Below are 20663 nucleotides of genomic sequence, written 5' to 3'. Positions count from 1 at the left end.
ATTCTCGTTTTTGCACATCAATACATGCGCACAAATCGCCCGGATAAAAGTCCTCGGTACTCGCATTCCTACAGAAATGGACCCCCGGTTCAGCAGCCTGTGGGAGGAGAAGGTGTTGAGTTTCAGCTCCTCCCCTGGATCTCCTCCGCTCTACTGCTACGCGCGCTCATTGTTTCAGCGCGCAGCGCCGTTCGTTCGTTCGGGATGCGCGACAGATAGTCTTGACAGGCGCGTCTGACAGCACGCGCGCGGATCATGCCAGAGATGGAGAAGAGCCGAGCGCCGGAAAACAAGCGGAGCAGAAAACCTGCGCATCCTGTCAAGAGAGACGTCAATGAAGACATGAAGGTGAGAGAGACACCAGACTTTTAGATTCGGGCTGTGTTTGAAAACCAGACAGACAGCAGCTGCAGACTCCTGTTTGAAACGCATTTGGGTGGTTTGTGTTGGCTTGGTGCTGATGGACCAGTATAGATTAGTAAAACTTAACAGGTGACCCTAACTACCCACATGACCTCGTCTTGGCTGGTTGACTAATGATTGATGCTTGAACTATTGAATGTGATGCCAAAACAGTTAGACAGAATGATGCTTAAAGATCCTGTTTAGACTCTTTAAAAGTGTTATATGTTCTTCATATGATTTTATTTATTTATTTGTTTTTCAACATTCTCCTTCCTATAAATCTGTTTAAGTTAAAGCTACACCACATAAAATCATTTGGCAGATAAAATGAACACTTTTACTTTTTATTGAACACCAATATCAGCAACTAGCTGACAGAAAGTTTAAGATGAATGATTTAAAGCAGATTTATTTACTGATATCTATCATAAACATTTGTATGTTGAGCCCTGTTGAGCTCCAGATGTGCTCATGTGTGATATAAATCCCGTCTCATGTTTTGATGCCCTACATCTCCACAGGTTGAGAACAGACATATTGACCTTATTAAATTGCTGGCTTTTACACAAGCTGACAGCTTAAGGCCTATTTCACAAGTCCCGTTTGATATTTGATATGGATACGTGATATGTTTATAAATGCCTGCCCATGTTGACATTGAATATTCCGTTTATAGATTCCCTCTCTCTCGAGCGGAGAGGAGCTCACAGGGTTCCTCTGACTTTTCCGTCTCGGCCAGGGAGGAAACGGCTCTTTTTGTGGGAGCGACGTTGGATCTCAGCAAATGATATCCATTGGGGGGTGTAGAGTTACAACTTAACTAATTTTAATCCAAACACGTGAAATCGTAGCCGGGCCTGATGCAAGCGGCCCGGGGCCGAAGAAGGGGTCGCGGCGGGTTTGTTGCCTTTGGCTGCCGTGCTCGCTGCGGTTTGGGACGGACCTGTCACTCTCGCTGAACAGATGTTTGTCTGAACTGCCAAGAAGAAACAAAAACAACATTGTTGGATGGGAGAGAGAGGAAGCTAAACGCCGACTCTGCTGCTAATGAGAAAACAGCGCAATCAATCTGATGATGACTGGAGTGAAAGAGAAGCTCGTGCGGTTGCTGATGTGATTTAGTCTTTAGGGTGATGGTGGCAGCGTGAGAGAGAAAGAGAGAGAGAGAAAGGAGGGGAACTGATTCTGGGAATCTGTGACTGAGCTTCTGGTGTTGGATGTCCTGTGATTTCAGCTAAACGGGGATCACATAACGGCCCTCGTCTTGCACGAGAGACACGCGAGAGAGCTCTTTAGCTTTTTTGCTCGAGCTGCTGGCTCACTTGATAGTTTTTCATATCCGTTTACAGAATGATACCAAACACTCACATTTGAAACCGAGACACAGATTATAACAGATGTCATGTTTGTACAATGTTTCTCAACACAGTTTCAAAATAGTTCATCATAATAATAGTGATGAAATAAATTCATCTGGCTACAATGGTAATCAATAATTCAATACATCAGCACTGTTGACCAATCAAAGCAGAGGGCCGGATATATATTCAGCACATTTAACATTCACAGGTGTTTGTTTTGGTTTCTTCTAGAACTTTGCCGAGAACACCATGAATGAACTACTGGGCTGGTACGGGTATGACCATGTAGACCTACCAGACTCGAATGCACCTGACAGCCGTCACCGAGCAAAACGCAACCATATATCTGTACTTAAAGGTGACATCACACACACGCACACACACATACACATGCCCTAAATATGTGTCAGTGAACTAAATGATGTTTCTCCAGAGAATTCAGTGCCAAAGCCGAACGCTGCAGAGAGGAACGTGCCATCGTCTTCCTCAGAGCCCACGAAGAACGGTGAGATGGAATTGGCTGCCACGCCCATCTCATCTTCGTCATCATCATCCTCTGCATCTCCACGGACCAGAGAGCAACACAGCATGAATGTTGTTGTACCATTAATCAAACCTTCTGCTGGTGTGTAACAGACACACACACACATGTTAGCCTTCTTATGACCAGAATTACAAAATTAGTCCGTTCCCTTCGTGTTTATAATCTTTTTGTTGTTGTAGTGGAAGATGTGCAGAATGTTCAGATTGTGTGTGTATGGTGTCAGAAGGAAGGTATGAAGCGTTACTCTCTCCTCATGGGTTCGGACCTCAAGAGTTTCTGCAGTGAAAAGTGTTTCGCCGCCTGTCGCCGGGCGTACTTCAAACGCAATAAGGTAAAACCACATTGTATTTGACATGTTTCATTAATTAAAGGGGACATTTCACAAGACTATTTTAAGATGTTAAATAAATCTTTGGTGTCCCCAGAGTACGTATGGGAAGTTTTAGCTCAAAATATCATAAAGATAATTTACTATAGCATGTTAAAATTGCCACTTTGTAGGTGTGAGCAAAAACGTGCTGTTTTAGGTGTGTCCTTTTAAATGCAAATGAGCTGATCTCTGCACTAAATGGCAGTGCTCTGGTTAGATAGTGCAGATTAAGGGGCAGTATTATCCTCTTCTGACATCACAAGGGGAGCTACATTTCAATTACCTATTTTTAACATGCTTTGCAGAGAATGGTTTACCAAAACTAAGTTACTGGATTGTTCTTTTTACATTTTCTAGGTTGATAGAAGCACTGGGGACCAAATTATAGCACTTAAACATTTAAAAAGTCAGATTTTCATGATATGTCCCCTTAAAGTATTTTGCTTTCATGACAGCAGCTCTGATGGTCTGTGTTATCCAGCTGCATGTGAGGATGAAAATTAATTACTTTATAGACCAGGAAATAAACATTTCAATGTAGTGAACATTCACCAAAGTGTAAATAAGATTTTGAATCATGGATGTTCCTATATAGCTCATTGGTATAGCATTGCGTTAGCTATGCAAAAGGTTGTGGGTTCAAACCTAGGGAGCACATGCACTGATAAAATCTATACTAGGGTTTCCCCAAATCTTACCCTGGAGGGCCGGAGCACTGCAGAGTTTAGCTCCAACCCTGATCAAACACACCTGAGCAAGGTAATCAAGGGCTGTTTCTCAATTCCAAGAACCCAAAGAACAGACTTGTGTTCTCGTGAAGATTGGTCTTGCCAGTCGACCTTGGTCGCGAGAACACAGAACGCACTCGTGAGAATTGAGATGTGTGCGATCTTCCTGTTGGTCACCTGGGCTGCCCAGATTTCAGCGCGCAAGTCTGCACTCAATGCATCCTCGATATCAAGAACACATCCTGGTACTTTTATGCGTCCTCTGTACTTGCGTTTTTGAGAATTGGAATTGAACTTTGCCGGTTAATGATGACGTAGAGCGAGAACACAAGGACGCAAGATCGCTGATGAACACATATTGAGAAACAGCCAAGGTCTTCAAGATCACTAGAAAATCACAGGTGGGTAAGTTTGACTAGGGTTGGACCTAAACTCTGTAGTGCTCCGGCCCTCCAGGGTAAGATTTGGGGAACCCTGATGTATACCTTGTAAGTCGCTTTGGATAAAAGCGTCTGCCAAATGCATTAATGTAAACGTGGTCAATCTTCTGGACTCCACTCACTGCATTGACATTGGTCAAAAAAACTTGGTGAATTGTGTTGAATAAAGTGATGTTCTCCAAACATCAGGCAGACTTCAGTTGTGTGTTTACTGAACTTCATCGTTGACACATCTAAGTTCACTTCATACACACACAGATGGAGGCTGATGGATGGATCGGTTTTCAGGCTGCTCTGTTTATGTTGAGTGAGCCACACATTCCCACAACAGAGAGAAAGAGTGCGTTTGAAACACAGAGGATAGTTTATCAGACGAGAACCGCGGACGAGTTTTAGCCTGTCTGAGAGGAAGAGAGAGGTTTCATTTCACTATGCATACTTTTTCTCATTGAGGAATCCTGTTACAAACACACACACACTATGAGAACCGAGATCAGGAGTGTGTGATCTACTAGAACTACACAAATTTGCAAAATGTGACTGTGATGCTCATGATCTAAAATGATGTGATGATCTGAAACGACACAACACTTAAAAGTTGACATGTATATTTGTGTATTTGTGTTCCCTGAAGGCTCGAGATGAAGATCGTCATGGCGACCAGTCCCCGCCTCCCGGCCAAACACTGGACACGCCCTCAAGACTTCTGCTGAAGATGAACAACAACACACGTGTAAACAAATACACACATACATTGCAGCACAAATATACAACTATAGATATACTAGAGATGCACCGATTGCAATTTTCTGTATTTCCAGTCCAGACGATAATGCGTAAAAATGGCCACTTCTGGTCTCTGGTCGATCGGTGCATCTGTAATAGATACTTCAGCTACGATCTAAGATGTACAGAACACATCAATATAGTTAATATAGTCACATTACAGCATGTGTTTACTGTCTGCAGGTCTGTGATTGGTGTAAACACATCCGTCACACTAAAGAGTATCTGGACTTTGGTTCTGGTGAGGAACGACTGCAGTTCTGTAGCACCAAATGTCTGAATCAGTACAAGATGGATGTGTTTTATAGGGAAGCGCGTGCTGCTCTCAACGGTTCTGCTTCTGCTTACAAAGATGAGGAGAGTCATCAGAAAGCCACTGCTGTAGAGAACCAGACACTTCTGACCCCGGAGTCATGGGACAGCTCTTCGGCTAAAACACTGTCTCCTAAAACCCCTACGCCAACTTCGGTGTCCGTGCTTAACGCAACATCATCTTCTTCATCATCATCTTCCTCACTGAGAACGGCCATCACAACGTCGCGGGACCGTTCGTGTCCTCTGCAGATTCAGACGTCCGCATCGCCCTCATCCGCTGGCCCGTCTCATGTCAATTTGGACCAACCACGGCCACCTCAGATCACCCTCCCTTTCGTTCGCCCACCCCAGCACGCCCCTGGTCTGCGAAGCCCAACCCCTCACCTACCGCGTAACCCACCACACCCTGCCAGCCCCATCCAGACGCGACCTCCACATCCACCTACCTTTGCCCCACTCCACCCACCTCCTCTTCTTCATCACTACCCCCCTCCATATGTGCCCTTCCACCCCGCTTACCCTCCTCAACTGCCCCCACCGTGGCCACAACCCATGATGCTGGTGCCGTACCCCGTCATGGTGCCCATCCCAGTGCCGATTCCCATTCCCATCCCTATATCTCGACTTCCGGGTCACACGGGAGTCATACGAAGCCTCCGGGAGCAAAAAGAGAAAGACCCGGGTGATCCCACACCCGATTCGAGTCGCTCCAGCTCCGAAGAGATCAGCGGAGATCAGGATCAACAACACAGAATAAAAACAGAACAAACTCTTTCCCCTCTCAGTCCCTCTAAATCTTTAGGGTCTTCAGAGCGGCAGGTGATTCAGTGTCTTTACAGACACCCGGTGAAAGAGGAAGCTGAGGACAGGACGACCACACCTGACCCGCACGCTTCCGAAACCCAGACGCACACCACGCACATCTCGCACGTTCTACGGAAAGCACTTAAACATCACGCCGCCAACGCGACGTCTGTGCTCACGCCGACGCCCCCTGCGTCGTCGGACGATAAAACCGTCACTCCGGCGTCCCTGTATTCGTTGGCCCGTTCGACCGCCATTCAGGTCGCCTCTGTTTCATTGGACAATACACACAGACCTGGCCCCGCCTCTGCTGTGACACCAGGCTCCGCCCACATTCCGTCACCCCTGTCCGATGGCGAGGGTGTCAAGGAGAACAGTTTTTTGGGTGGTGGGGGACATGACTCGACCAATACCTGGTCAGCAGAGCAAACGGACTGCAAAAGTGACCAATCAAAAGAAATGATGGTGGCCGAGGATGAGTGTCAAGACGTTGAGCACACATACGCTCGATCCGTCCCTCCGAAACTACGTGAGAAGAATGCACACACAAGCACACAAACGCACTTACACGCACAAACACACAGCTGGGAGAAGAACTCACACACATCTCAACAAACCTCGGAGGCGAGCGCGAGGGACGACCCAGAGCCGGCGGTGAAGAGAAGATGTTTAAGAATCAGAGATCAGAATAAGTGAGCCTGGTATGTGTCACACACACTTACACACAAACCAATGACATCCTAATATAGGTTAATACCCACAGTTAACATCATTTCACTTATTCTGGATTTTCATCTGCCTGTCTATACTGTAGTGCTCAAGTTTGTGTCTTATTGTGTGGGTGTGTGCGTGTATGTGTAAGTGTGTGTGTTTTTGGGTTATCCCACAGAATGGCGCCAGCGAGAAATTCAATCTCTGTCTTTGCTCTAAAGTTGCACTAGCAGTAAAAGAGCAGAACGGTTTATACTGCAGAAACCAGAGACGCTCGCAAAAAAAAACAGACACAATCCTGCCTGTGTGTGTGTGTGTGTCTATGTTCTGGTCCAGATGTTGTTTCTGGAGGGTCCGCTGTGTCTCATGTTTCAGTCAAAATTTTTATAGATAGGAGCTTAAACCAGTATGAAGATCTGAGTGTGTGAGATAAAAACATCCTGATTCATATATTGGTCTAGTTTTGGGTGTTTGGACTGTGGTTTGGTGTTTTAAGGTCTAACCGGGTGATTCTCACGAAAACTTGGTTTTAAAAATGTCAAGCATGAAAATGTAAAAATTGCTTAAATGTACTTTTTTTCCCACCAGACATTGAAAAACAAAGTCTGGAGTAAATGGGAACATTAATTTAAAAACTTTTACTTATCATTTAACACTTTTTGTAACATAATTAAAAAAATTAGTCCTAAAAAATCTCATTACCGCAACAGTCAGAAAACATCAACACTGACATATTTTCAAAATGACATGACAAACCTGAAAGAACATAATTTGGAGATTCTGCACATGCATTTAAAATCAAAGTATTATGCTTCTATTAATTAAATTAACATTTAATAAGCATCTGTTGCGGTAATGATAATCAAAATGTCGTGTAAGCATTCTGACAAGACAATATTTCAAATTAACTGTAAAAAAATGATCTTACCTGGTAGCCATCTTGAAGTAACTGGTCCATGTGCTTGGTCACTCAAAATCAAACTTTATTAAAATTCTGTATGTGTGCTTAAACTGTTCTCAAAAAGTGTTGCGGAGGATGAGAACATCAGGCATGGACACATCATTTTCCTAATTTTTCTTCATTATTATTATACATGAATATTCAGTAAATAATGAAGTCATCTAAAGTAGTCTAGCAAAACATTCATTTATTTTTTTTCTTAATATTTTTGTGTTAATTTGATTAAATTACAACATAACGCATGTTCAAACACAGCCGGACACATTGCGGTAATGAGAATTTCAGCAGAAAATGAGATAAAATTTACAATTATAAATTCTTATGTTGAAATCACACATTGTGCAAGGTAGAACACAGTATTGTGTTAATTCTGATGCTTTTTAATGTTACTATATTACACATTTTAAAGCTAAAATCATTAGTGCCGTGGTGTTTCAATGGTTTCACCCACCCATCAGGAAAGATCAGTAGATTATTTACAGTCAAAAAGATGTTTTGTATCTTCTAAGAATGATGTGAAATGATGACATATCGCATGCTGAAGCAGGGAGATTAAACAACAGTTGTGTGTATGTGAGACAAATTTGATGAACGAACCCTTCTCATGAAGTCTTGTGAGCTATTAAAGAGCAACTATCTCTGCGCTCGTGTCCTGTTAAATTTATCTATGGAAAGCGTCTTTGTTTTTAATGGAACTCAAAGAAAAGATCTTCATGACTTTCAGGATCAGTTTAATGTGTCTTAATGGAAGGTGGCTGATCCAGGATCAGATTTCGACTCTGTAGGCGCTGATCTTGGACACAAACAGCAGCGGGTCCAGAATTTCTCTTTTGGCACATGATGATGATCATTTCGGGAGAAATGTCTGTTCTTTGGAGTTTCCATTAGATGAATGAGATAGTATTTCTGGGTTGGATCTGTGAGTTTATTTTGTGTTATTCTGGAGGTTTTATTGCTGTAAACTGATCTGTGCACTCAGGGATTCACTGACCGTTTGAAACTCAAACTCTCACTGGAGACTCGCAGTCAGACCTCACATCCTCTCTTGTTTCATGTGCTCAACGCTCGCTCTTTCTCCGTTTTTTTTTCTTTCTGAAGGTTTCATATTGTGTTTATGGTTGAATCTTATTAAATCTGTCAGGAACATATCCAGGTCATGTGTTACGGTAACACGCTTTTAGGACCATTATAGTTTTTTTTACATGGTTTTGGTGGCACATCCAGACTAAATCTGTCTGTCTGTATTTCTCTGTCTAGCAACCATCTAGAATATTTTACCAAACTTCAATGCTTTCAGTCTTTGTCGTGTCCAGGTTTGGGTGAAATATGACCCTAGTCTAGTTTTCTCTGCTTTCTCTTTTCAGATGTGTGAGCACTGGTGAAAGCGTTTGGGTCGGAAATCAAGTGTGTGAACGTAAAGAGGTCACATTTAGACCTGAAACAACGCCCTGTGGTGACCCTGTACCAGCAGATGTCCAGAAGGTCACGTCCAGCTTTCAGAGCACCAAAAGGGCTCGACTCCAGAAGATCACGAGGACCATCAGTAGACACGCAGAGATCAGACAGGAGTGATCCAATTACACTTTTACTGTGTGTGTATGTTTCTGCCGAGACTCTACAAAGCCAGGCATTGTTTAACACTGCCAACCCATCCTCACCGCCTGTGTGTGCGTGCGTGCGTGCGTGTGTGTGTGTGTGTGTGTGTGTGTGTGTGTGTGTGTGTGTGTGTGTGTGTTCAGCTGTGGTGTTAGGTTACCTGACACACTGGCGCTTTGGCTACAGGGCATTTTTAGACTTCATCTGAAGAGTGCCAGGATTGCACAAACACACACAGACACACACATTATTCATCTATATCAGGACGACTGAGAGCTGAGACTCACATGCAGAGTAAAAGTGTTTGTGTTGAAAGATCAGAACCGGCTCAAATTTATTTCAGAACGTCTGAATATTTTTAGCTGCCATGGTTTGCCTGTTTGTTACTTTAAGTTACTTCAAAGTGTACTATGGTATTGCCATTGTGGTTGTGTCAAAAATTCCATTGTATTACCATAGTACAGTTTACAAAAAACCGTAACATATTTTTTGCTGAAATTTCCTAAACATTTTTATCCAAAACACAATTTAAACTCAGTTTGTCTCTTGTTGCCATAAACAACATGAAACCCATGAATTAAACACACGTGTATCAGTATTATAATGACCAAAGCCAGTCAGTTTTCAGTCAACACTTTTATGAATGTCCAGCAGAGGACAACATTGATATTAAAAATCACCTGAGCTGTGCATCTGTTGATATTCATTGATTTTGTCAAAATGAGAAGTGTCTATTTGTCATATCTTTTTCACATTAGTGCCAATCTTTACATCTAAGCAGTGCATTTAAAAAAAAGCCTAAACAAAACTGAAGTAATTCAAATGTCTTCATAAAATGTTTGTTGGCATTTATTGTATTCATGATGTAATTAATGGCCAATTACAATTAATGGTTTGTGTATATTTTTATGATGTATATTGTGGTTTTTACACTTTGGCACTTGGTTGAATCTTTTCCACTCGTGTAAGTGTACACTAGATGTACATGCCTTGAAATGTGTTTGCTATAGCTTAAAAATGTGATACAAGCACTCAAGATAGCCTGTGCTGAAGCTCACATGATTATTGACTGTGTATTTCATTTTCTAAACAGATAGTTATGCAAATTATTGATTCTAATGAATAAAAAATTCACATGAAGAAATCCTGAGTGCCCAACTACAGTTTTTTATTTTACTATATTACACTACAGTAGTATTACATTTTACTACAGAATAAGTGGGAAATTATAACGTTTACAAAAATACCACTATTGTTATGAATGATGCTATTTAAATTTAGCTTTGATTATTTAATTTGGATTTTTTTTTTACTTTTTATGGGTTTAAAATAGAACAATATAATTTTCATTAGAATTGTTTCTGTAGTTCATTTTATTATTTATCGACGATCGATAATCCATTTTCATGGCAAATCTGAATAAGAACAGCCATGCAATAAAATCCCTCCTCTGGCTTCATGTGATTGGCCAGTGTTTGCTGTGTACGGCCTCTCATTGGCTCACTGGTCTGTCCTTTAATTTCGCCGTCAGTCTCGTGAGCACGGGAGCGCTTGCGGCTTGGCAGCTGTCATCGTTGAGCGTGCAGAACGAGAGAAAAATCATCATCGCGCTTCAAAAACGGTTTGTGTTTATTATCAACATTTCACTCATAATGTATCTGTTTGTTTGTTTTTTTGTTTAATTTCCCGCTCGTTATTTTTATTTTAAAACAATTATCTTAAACCTGCATTGACGTAATCTGTAACAAGATAAACATAAAATTAATGTATGATAGTGAATATACGATATAGCAATATAATGAGTGAGAGTACGGGAGGACATTGTTATAGACTTACACAAACACGCGCGCCATCATCACCAAACATCATCATCGTCTGTGTGTTTCTGAGACTCGCATGAAGGATTTCATGAAGTGTGTTTGTTTATGCTTTGAATCTCTCATCATACTGGAATTGAGTCTGTGTGTCAGATGAAAATCAACCCCATTATCAGCAGTGTCTTATTGTCACAATTCAGCTCTGATCTTCAGATGTACATCAAACACAACATCATGCATGTGAGAAACGATATGTAGAAGACATGTGTAGGCTACAATACACAATGAGGATGTTTTTCCATCTATGGTGTTTAAAGGGGACATTTCACAAGATTTTTTTAAGATGTAAAATAAATCTTTGGTGTCCCCAGAGTATGTATGTAAAGTTTTAGCTCAAAATACCATATAGATAATTTATTAAAGCGTGTTAAAATTGCCACTTACAATCTGCCGTTCTTGGGTGTGTCCTTTTAAATGCAAATGAGCTGATATCTGCACTAAATGGCAGTGCCGTGGTTGGATAGTGCAGATTAAGGGGCGGTGTTGTGCCCTTCTGACATCACAAGGGGAGCCAAATTTCAATGACCTACTTTTTCACATTCTTGCAGAGAATGGTTTACCAAAAGTTACTGGGTTGTTCTGTTTCACATTTTCTATGTTGATAGAAGCAGTGGAAACCCAATTATAGCACTTAAACATGGAAAAGGTCCTGATTTTCATGATATGTCCCCTATAATGAGAACAGCAGCAAGCTTTGGTGTTGGTCACTGTGGATTTTACACTAATTTCTGCAAAACTAAGCCTAGAAGCTCATGCAGGTGTACAAATGCAGGATGCATGGCCAACATATTAAAGGTGCACCTGTCAACATTCATCACAGTAAAGCACTGAAGAAATGAAACCCAAACTAACAGAGGGATGCTGCGGTCTTTCTGTGATCTGATGATCTGATGTAGGTCTCTGAGTAATCTTTCAGTAAACTCTATGCTAATTTGTTTCATGTAATCAGACTTCATTGAGGTCAGATGATGAAAGATGCTGAACATGAAACACACTTAGATATTAAAGCACAGAAAGAGTGTGTGTGAGATCACCGATCACTGATTATACAATCACATACACAAACAGAAGCATATTTTCCACTCGTTATCTAACATCACACAAACATAAAGTGTAGTCATGGATTACTACTGATGTCATAGCCCCTGCTGTGTGTTGGCATGAAATAATGTTGTATCAGTTACACCCTGTGTGTCACTCTGTGTTTTTGTGTTATTACTGTACCATATCTACACAACACCTGTATCTCTCTCTCTGTGCAGTATAATGGCTGCCGGTTCGAGTTCGATGAGAATTCTCATTAAAGGGGGGCGTGTCGTTAACGATGACATCACACAAGAGGCGGACGTCTTCATCGAGAATGGCATCATCCAGCAGGTGGGCCGTGAGCTGATGATTCCGGGCGGGGCTAAAGTGATTGACGCTTCAGGTAAACTGGTGATTCCGGGCGGGATCGACACCAGCGTTCACCTGGAGCAGACGTTTATGAACGCCAGCACGCAAGACGACTTCTACAGCGGCACCAGAGTGAGACCTCACGGCACATTATTACACACAGACACGTTTAAACTTACGCTGCCTTCCAGTCCATCCACTGCTCACGTGACATACAGAGACATCAGCTGTTATGGATGAATGGAGATCAGACACACTACACACACACATACAGTACACAATCTCTCTCATACACACCCACAACAGCTGTTTGCAACATTCTTGAACATTTGAAAGTACGTTCTGGGGTTCGGTTCATGTAAATTCTGTGATCTATCCCAAATACTAATCTGAATGTGTTGTCATCAAATAATTTATTAGAAAGAAATAGATAAGATTACACACACACACACACACACACACATATACTCGTTCACTACTCTTCTGTCTCACTTTATTAGACTCACTCTCTGCTCATTCAGTTTCTATAGAAACCTTGTTACCATGGTAATGGTTGTCATCACTGTGAGCTTGTGAGTTGAACACTTCCTGAGTGCAAAAGAAATCACAGTGACATCATCAGGTCTGATCATGTGACCTGTGCATGCCTGAACACAGGGCTCACTTTTTAGTGCTGTTTGTTGCCTTTAGTGATGCTCGTACTATCAATACATCATGAGCAGAGATGTGATGTTACTTTTGCAAGTGATTTTTTTCTAGTGGTGAATGATGGTACGGGCAACTATTTAAAGGTTTGATGAATGGCTTTATAATCAGGGCCGTCTCTAGGCATAGGCGAACTAGGCGGTCGCCTAGGGCACCACCAACTGCAGGGGGCGCCAAAGAGTGTGTATACATTTTGACTGCTGCTTCACTGACTTAAATGAGTGAAAAATGAGCACTGCTACAAAATAAAAGATAAACTCTGAATGTCGCATATTTAATGTCGCGTGTTTAATACAGAATGGACTGCATAATATTTCACCAGCATTAGACAGAAGGTGGCATGTGTGATTTGCCCAAAAGCATTGCGTTTTTTAAGATCACAACCTGCTTTCCTCTGTTTCTAACACATATTTTTTAATGATTATGAATTGATATGTAAAATGAATTATGATTAAATTATAGTAAACATAGTTTTATTTGTCGTAAGAAGGCACAAATTGATACTGAACTTCTCAAAGTATCAAACATCTTCACGTCCTGTGTCCTCCTGTAGGCGGCGCTGTTGGGAGGAACTACTATGGTGATGGCTCAGGTTCTTCCAGAGAGAGAAGCATCACTACTGGAGGCCTTTGAGAAGTGTCGCACTCGGGCCGATGCTAAAGTCTGCTGTGATTATGCCCTGCACATGGGCGTCACCTGGTGGGGACCAAAGGTACTGCATGTATTTCTAACAGGGATGACCACCTACATTTGACAAATTGTCACCATAGAATAATACACAGTATAGTAAAAATCTATTCTCTGTGCAATCGATCGATCATCTTTTTTGTTTGCTGGTCAGGTGCGCAGAGAGATGGAGGTGCTGGTAGGAGAGAAAGGAGTCAACTCCTTCCAGATGTTCATGGCTTATAAAGATATGATGATGTTGAAGGACTGTGAGCTCTATCAGGCAATGCGCACCTGTAAAGACATCGGAGCTGTCGCTCGAGTCCATGCTGAGAACGGAGAACTGGTGCTGGAGGTCAGAGAACCAGAAGACAAAACATCTGCTATCACATATTTAGCTGAATGTAGTCAAATCATTGTTGAATAATGTGTGTTTAGGGGGCAAAAGAGGCTTTAGATCTGGGTATCAGTGGACCAGAGGGTATGGAGATCAGTCGACCGGAGGAGGTAAAAGAGAGAGAGAAATAGAGAGAGAGTACTTTATGTGTTTTCAGTAAAGATGAACTGATGCGTTTTTATGTCTGTTTCAATAGCTGGAAGCTGAAGCTGCACACAGAGCCATAACTATCGGCAACAGGGTGAGTATGTGTAAGGAGTGTGTGTGTGTGTGTGTGTGTGTGTGTGTGTGTGTGTGTGTGTGTGTGTGTGTGTGTGTGTGTGTGTGTGTGTGTGTGTGTGTGTGTGTGTGTGTGTGTGTGTGTGTGTGTGTGTGTGTGTGTGTGTGTGTTAGTGTGTGTCTTATATAGTGTTGTTCTCTCTGTAGGCTCACTGTCCAGTGCTCTTGGTAAATGTGTCCAGTATAAGTGCCGCTGATGTCATCGCCACAGCCCGGATGCAAGGTCAGTTTCAAAGAACTTGTATCATTTGTAACCTATGCCGCCAAAATGAGTCAGAATGAGCAAATTGTCTAAAATTTGTTATTTATATTTTGACATTCTCTAAGGATTAGTCAATTTTCTTAACAAAAAAATCCAGATAATTTACTTACCACCATGTCATCTAAAATGTTGATTTCTTTCTTTGTTCAGTCGAGAAGAAATTATGATTTTTGAGGAAAACATTCCAGGATGTTTCTCATTTTAATGGACTTTAATACCAACACTTAACAGTTTTAATGTAGTTTAAAATTGCAGTTTCAATGGACTCTAAACGATCCCAAACGAGGCATAAGGGTCTTATCTAGCGAAAAGATTGTCATTTTTGACAAGAAAAATAAAAAATATGCACTTTTAAACCACAACTTCTCTTCTTCCTCCGGCTGTGACGCGCCAGCACGACCTCACGTAATTGCGTAATGATGTGGAAAGTGACGTGTTACATATATGAAACGCACATTTGCAGACCATTTTAAACAATAAACTGACACAAAGACATTAATTAGTATCATTCCACATACAACAACGTCGGAACGGTCCTCTTTCTCCACACTTGTAAACATAGTTTCACATACGTCATTCGTGACGTCTTGACGTGATGACATATTGCGTGAGGTCGCACATCACAGGACCGGAGATAGACAAGAAGTTGTGGTTTAAAAGTGCATATTTTTTATTTTAATTGCCAAAAATGACAATCGTTTCACTAGATAAGACCCTTATGCCTCGTTTGGGATCGTTTAGAGTCCTTTGAAGCTGCAATTTTAAACTGCATTAAAACTGTTACGTGTTGGTGTGTCCATTAAAGTCCATTAAAATGAGAAAAATCCTGCAATGTTTTCCTCAAAAAACATAACTTCTTCTCGAATGAACAAAGAAAGACATCAACATTTTGGATGACATGGTGGTAAGTAAATTATCTGGATTTTTGTTTAAGAAAATGGACTAAACCTTTAAGGGGTTTTTAAAGGTTCAAAGGCAACATGACAGCATCCATACCTTAAAATCACTGGTATACTAATAGATTTAGCACACACAAAGTCAAAAACAATATCTATCGGAAAATATATGTTTATAACTTTTTTCTTTCTTTTATCGTTTGATTGACATTCAGACAGACACAACTTTAAGATCTACTGTAATGCAAGGATCTTATATAATGTTACAGATATTTTTCCAAACAGTTAACTAAACAATTACTTAAGACATAACAGATTATATCTACGTGAATTCTTGTCAAAACAGTTATTTATAAAAACGTAATTCTGTGTATATGTGTATATATCAGGGTCTGGTCTGTGTGCATGCGTCAGATCTGTCAGTCAGCGCAAGGAAGATTGTTTTCATCTCTTATCTCTATTAATAACTCTTTTAACATCAAGCAATTTATTTTCTAATTCCTGCTTATTTTAAAACAGAACCCAAAAATGTGGATGGATGCATCTTTGTGGTAGATTAAGCATTTAGGACGGTACACTTCTCAGAAAACGTAAAAAAAATAAAGATCATTTTAGATGTTTAATGACTATTTAGAGTATTTGGGTCGCTAGATGAGGGCTTGATGTACTTATTTTTATGAAAACCTAAATTTCGACCAGAATTGACATTTATACTTTCCTTTGCCTTTAGCTCAAAATTTGCCGCTGCGCATTTCGACTCATTTTGCCAGCATGAGTCACATTTCAATTTTTATGTATAATGTTAGTCATGTTTAATTTGCATATAAATGGGAAAAAATTACAAGCAATTTTTATCTTCTGTTTGCAGTCCATATAAAAGAATATTATATTTTGCAGTACATAGTACTGTGCAAAAGTCTTAGGCCACCATGCCACAATTAAATTAGTTGTTTTTGTATTGTGATCATATATAATTGTTTCTTAGTCTCTTTAATAAAATACATCCAGAAAATACAGGAAATGTGTATATAGTATTAAAAACTGTATACAACTGTAAACTGATGTATCAAGTATTTAGGGTAAACTCCCCTTCCACTTGAGCAATAGCAAGCAACTACAGGATCTCTTAAACCTAAATAAAATTAACTCCTAATTTCTAATTTTAAAGAAATTAGTCTTTTTACTTCATTCTGCTCAAAAGCGCTCAAGATGTGTTAAGAGAGGTCACACTAAACACAGACGATGCCTAAATTAGACATTTAGTCCTGAAAAAATGATTTTTTATTTTTTTGTACATATTTTCTGTATTTTCTGTTTGTATCTTAATAAAATAGATTGAAAAATAAATATGGATGAACATTAAAACTTCTAAAACAACAAGTCTGATGGGTGGCCTAAGACTTTTGCACAGTACTGTATGTGTGTTTGTGTCCAGGTAAGGTGGTTCATGCTGAAACTACAGTGGCTCACTCAGTGTTAAGCGGACTCCATTATTACCATAAGGACTGGGCACATGCGGCTGCTCACGTCATAGCTCCGCCTCTACGGCTCGACCCCAATACCCCTGACTACCTCATGGGCCTGCTGGGCAAGTATGCATCAATCGCAAACAAGTCACAAGTCGTCAACTGTTTTTTTAATAGCACCACCCACCTCAGGAACTTTCCTATGTATTCAGTGACATCATAAACGTGGTGGCGTCAGATCATCGCATGTTTAACAGAAAGCAGAAGGCCCTGGGGAAAGAAGACTTCACCAAGATCCCACACGGGGCGGCCGGTGTAGAGGACCGCATGAGTGTAATATGGGAGCGAGGAGTGGTATGACCCTTAACTAGTCATGAGTATCATGAACACTGACACATCAACATCTTATTGGCTGATGTCTTATGTCCTTCAGGTCAGTGGGAAGATGGATGAGAATCGTTTCGTGGCTGTGACGAGCTCTAATGCTGCTAAAACGTATAATCTGTATCCACGCAAGGGCCGGATCGCCCCGGGAGCTGACGCTGATGTGGTGGTGTGGGACCCCGATGCCACCCGGTGACTCACAAACACATTAATTAATGAATTTGGCAGATTTTAAAATCTGTTTTATGTTAATTTTATTTGTTTGACACACAAACACCTCCATCTTCACGGCAGGATCATCTCGGCCAGCACTCAGGTGCAGGGCGGAGACTTCAACCTGTATGAGAATCAGCGCTGTCATGGTGTTCCCCTGGTGACCATCAGTCACGGTCGACTGGTGTGTGAGAACGGAGCGTTCATGTGTGCTGAAGGTTCTGGAAAGTTCTGTCCTCTCCGAGGGTTCCCGGATTTCCTGTACAAGAGAATTATTCAAAGAGAAAAGGTGACAGTCTGTTAAAGTTGATGAATTATTTTGAAGTTAAAATTGACATTAAATCATACTTTTACACGTCTCTTGTTTAAGACTCGTACCCTGCGAGGGGTGGATAGAGCTCCATACTCGGGAGATGTTGCCACAGTAGTGAACTGTGGTAGGAAAGACTCCGCCCCGCAGGAAGGCGACGTTCCCATGCGAGCAACCACTCGACACGGAGGCATGCGAGATCTACACGAGTCCAGCTTTAGCCTTTCAGGTGTGTATAATAAATATAAACATTATTCAAATAAACTGTGAAACCTGCTCTCAAGATCTTAAACCTGTACATTTTGCATTACATTATATACTGGGTGTCTGTGCCATAGATATGTATAATAAAGGCTAGATGTGTTACGGCGGAGTCTCTAACGTCATCACCTGGCGGCCATCTTACCACAGGCAGCTCCCTCACTCGTAGCATTGAGTTTTAATGGTGAGGTACTTTTAATTGACCATAACTTGCTCAATTTTCTACCGATTTTCAAATGGTTTGGTTTCTTACAAACGTTATTAGCATGGCTATAATTCTGGATGCTTTAACATGTTTATGAAAATATTTTTTTTTTGTTTAAGTATGCAGTGAGGTACAGCTTTGATGTTTATAACAAACCAAACCGTTTGAAAATTGGTAGAAAATTAAGCAAGTTATGGGCATTTAAAAGTACATGCATCATTAAAACACAATGCTACGAGTGAGCGAGCTGCCTGTGGTAAGATGGCCGCCAAATGCGGACGTTCCACACAATTGTCCAGCAGCGCGGGCCAGACATCTAGCCTTAATTATACATAACTATGGTCTGGGCCACTAAAGGTTTTTGGGATTGGGATTATTTTTCACAGGTGCTCAAGCGGACGATCACGTTCCTAAGAGACTCTCTGCTCGAATCTTGGCTCCCCCTGGTGGCCGCTCAAGTGGTATCTGGTAACTCTGTACAGGTCTTCACTTCATCTTCTAGATGTCTGATCGAACCTTTATTTTTGTTTGTTAATAAATAAAGATTTGGATTGAGTCACAGCACTGTTAATGATTAGAAATAGTCAGAGTCACACCTAAAGTGCCAAACTTGACTGTGACAAATTACAACTAGACTTCACTTCACAAGCATGTCTGGACACACAGATAAGCAACAAGGCTAAATGTATCATATTGTTTTGTTTACATTTTTTAGTCATTGCATAATAATTAAACTTTCACTGTTATGATGAATTCACTATTATTTACTATAATGTATAAAATATTACAGAATCACGATTGTGTGTCCAAATATTTGACTGCAGTGTGGATAAAGGACATATAGATGTTTGTTAGATTCTTTCAGCTGTTTTTTTTTGTTTTTTTTCAGTATCAGTGTTGACGGTTCATGATGTTGCCAAAAGAGATATTACCATTAGAGAAAAAATCTATTTGATAAGCTCCCAAAATAAATCTAGTAAAATCTATTGTATAGCTTGTGAATCAGAGGAGAGACACATTATCTACACACTGATTGACTATCAGTGCATGCAAACTAAATGTGTGTTGTGTATATTTTCTATTGTGTAACCAGCCTCACGCACACGTGTGACAGAAAACACACATGATCTCATCCTCTGTGAGTCACGTCATGTTTGCACATGCGTGAACACACATCTGATGTCAGTGTTATAGTGTTTACCTGTGCAATATCTATATTTTGCATAATTATATAGGATATATTTATAGAGTATAAGTTGTTCTTTGTTAAAATTGTCTTGACAGTGTGTAGTACTTGAATATCTGGAGTGTCAGTGACTGGTTTTAAACTTGTTGTCAGAAAGTTTATGTATTAGTTAGTACTGTGGTTTATTAAAACTCAGTCTCACAGTGTTTAAATTCCAGCTCACACATTCCATCTGAAGCTTTTCCTAAACCAGTAACAGTAATGACACAGATATCTAATAATCAGATGATTTCTCAACACTGTTTCTATTCCCTTTACACAGATTATCATGGTAAACAGAGTTTATTGATCTGCACTGGTTTACATGATGCTGGAGGTTTTACATGTTAAAGGTGCAGTGTGTTAATGTTATCGGCCTCTAGTGGTGAGGTTGTGAATTGCAACCAACGGCTCAGTCCACTGCTCACTTCTCGCTTTTGAAACGCATAGAGAAGCTACTGTAGCCGGACAAACATGTCATCATGGGAGACAACTTAGTAAAAAAAGTTTGTCCATTAAGGGCTTCTGTAGAAACATGGCTGCACAAAATGGCGGCTTCCATGTAAGGGGACCCTCTGTGTGTGTAGATAAACTGTCTTATTCTAAGGCAATAAACACATAACGGTTCATTATGAAAGGTCTTTATACACCCCTGATAATTTAGTGTTGTATATTATTTTGCATTTCTGTCAAGAGATCCTTCTAAAAATTACACACTGCACCTTTAATGAAATATCATGTGTGCTCATTGGCTGTTAGGATTTGTTATCTGTGTTCAATCCAGGCATGAGCTATTAGTGTTTTGGTGCTATTTTTTAAATGAAGAATTTACACGACATCACTTAGTCTATATGATTTTGTGTTTCTTATTTTGTTTTCAGAAAAAGCACTTTGTGAACGGTTTTGTGATCTTGTGTGGTTAGTTTTGAAAAGTTTTTCCTCATAATGTGAATAAGTGCAAAAATAAAGGGGGAAAAATCAGCAAAGAAACTGTCGCTTACATTTATTATTGTCAGTGGTTTACATGTGTACATGCATAATACAAATAGACATAATACTTAAATTGTTGAAAAAAAATATTTAGGTACTAAAAGGTTATTG

The 20663-nt window shown here is 40.5% G+C and overlaps 2 protein-coding genes across 3 annotated transcripts; both read left to right on the top strand.

Annotated features, from left to right (window-relative positions):
• sobpb (sine oculis binding protein homolog (Drosophila) b) lies at positions 1 to 10165 on the top strand. 2 transcript variants are annotated; one of them, XM_055191221.2, is made up of 7 exons: positions 1 to 348; positions 1975 to 2124; positions 2200 to 2391; positions 2490 to 2641; positions 4483 to 4581; positions 4818 to 6454; positions 8790 to 10165. In XM_055191221.2, the coding sequence occupies exons 2-6, from the start codon at positions 2016 to 2018 to the stop codon at positions 6447 to 6449; spliced, it is 2184 nt and encodes a 727-aa protein (XP_055047196.2). In that variant the 5' UTR covers positions 1 to 348; positions 1975 to 2015; the 3' UTR covers positions 6450 to 6454; positions 8790 to 10165. The 2 variants fall into 2 exon arrangements, with proteins under 2 accessions (XP_055047196.2, XP_055047194.2); XM_055191219.2 differs by having other exon boundaries at positions 4 to 348; positions 1998 to 2124.
• A 247-nt stretch (positions 10166 to 10412) lies between these two features.
• dpysl5b (dihydropyrimidinase like 5b) lies at positions 10413 to 20552 on the top strand. The gene is made up of 13 exons (XM_055191285.2): positions 10413 to 10642; positions 12161 to 12425; positions 13552 to 13710; positions 13840 to 14019; positions 14103 to 14171; positions 14258 to 14302; positions 14488 to 14563; positions 16934 to 17090; positions 17177 to 17318; positions 17398 to 17540; positions 17643 to 17850; positions 17932 to 18100; positions 18724 to 20552. Exons 1-13 carry the CDS (start codon positions 10428 to 10430, stop codon positions 18807 to 18809), a joined length of 1914 nt encoding a protein of 637 aa, XP_055047260.2. The 5' UTR covers positions 10413 to 10427; the 3' UTR covers positions 18810 to 20552.
• Positions 20553 to 20663: the final 111 nt, after the last annotated feature.

Source organism: Misgurnus anguillicaudatus, chromosome 1 (assembly GCF_027580225.2).
Source record: "Misgurnus anguillicaudatus chromosome 1, ASM2758022v2, whole genome shotgun sequence".
Taxonomy (NCBI): Eukaryota; Metazoa; Chordata; class Actinopteri; order Cypriniformes; family Cobitidae; genus Misgurnus; species Misgurnus anguillicaudatus.
This window is presented reverse-complemented; position numbering and strand designations above follow the sequence as displayed.

Excerpts from the sequence above, each read along its gene's own strand:
- sobpb (XM_055191219.2), top strand. The coding sequence starts at position 256 with ATGCCAGAGATGGAGAAGAGCCGAGCGCCGGAAAACAAGCGGAGCAGA. Across the intron at positions 2,392-2,489 it reads ATTAATCAAACCTTCTGCTG|TGGAAGATGTGCAGAATGTT; the intron begins GTGTGTAACAGA and ends TTGTTGTTGTAG. Across the intron at positions 2,642-4,482 it reads CGTACTTCAAACGCAATAAG|GCTCGAGATGAAGATCGTCA; the intron begins GTAAAACCACAT and ends TGTTCCCTGAAG.
- dpysl5b (XM_055191285.2), top strand. The coding sequence starts at position 10,428 with ATGGCAAATCTGAATAAGAACAGCCATGCAATAAAATCCCTCCTCTGG. Across the intron at positions 17,319-17,397 it reads TAATATGGGAGCGAGGAGTG|GTCAGTGGGAAGATGGATGA; the intron begins GTATGACCCTTA and ends TATGTCCTTCAG. Across the intron at positions 17,541-17,642 it reads TGGGACCCCGATGCCACCCG|GATCATCTCGGCCAGCACTC; the intron begins GTGACTCACAAA and ends TCTTCACGGCAG.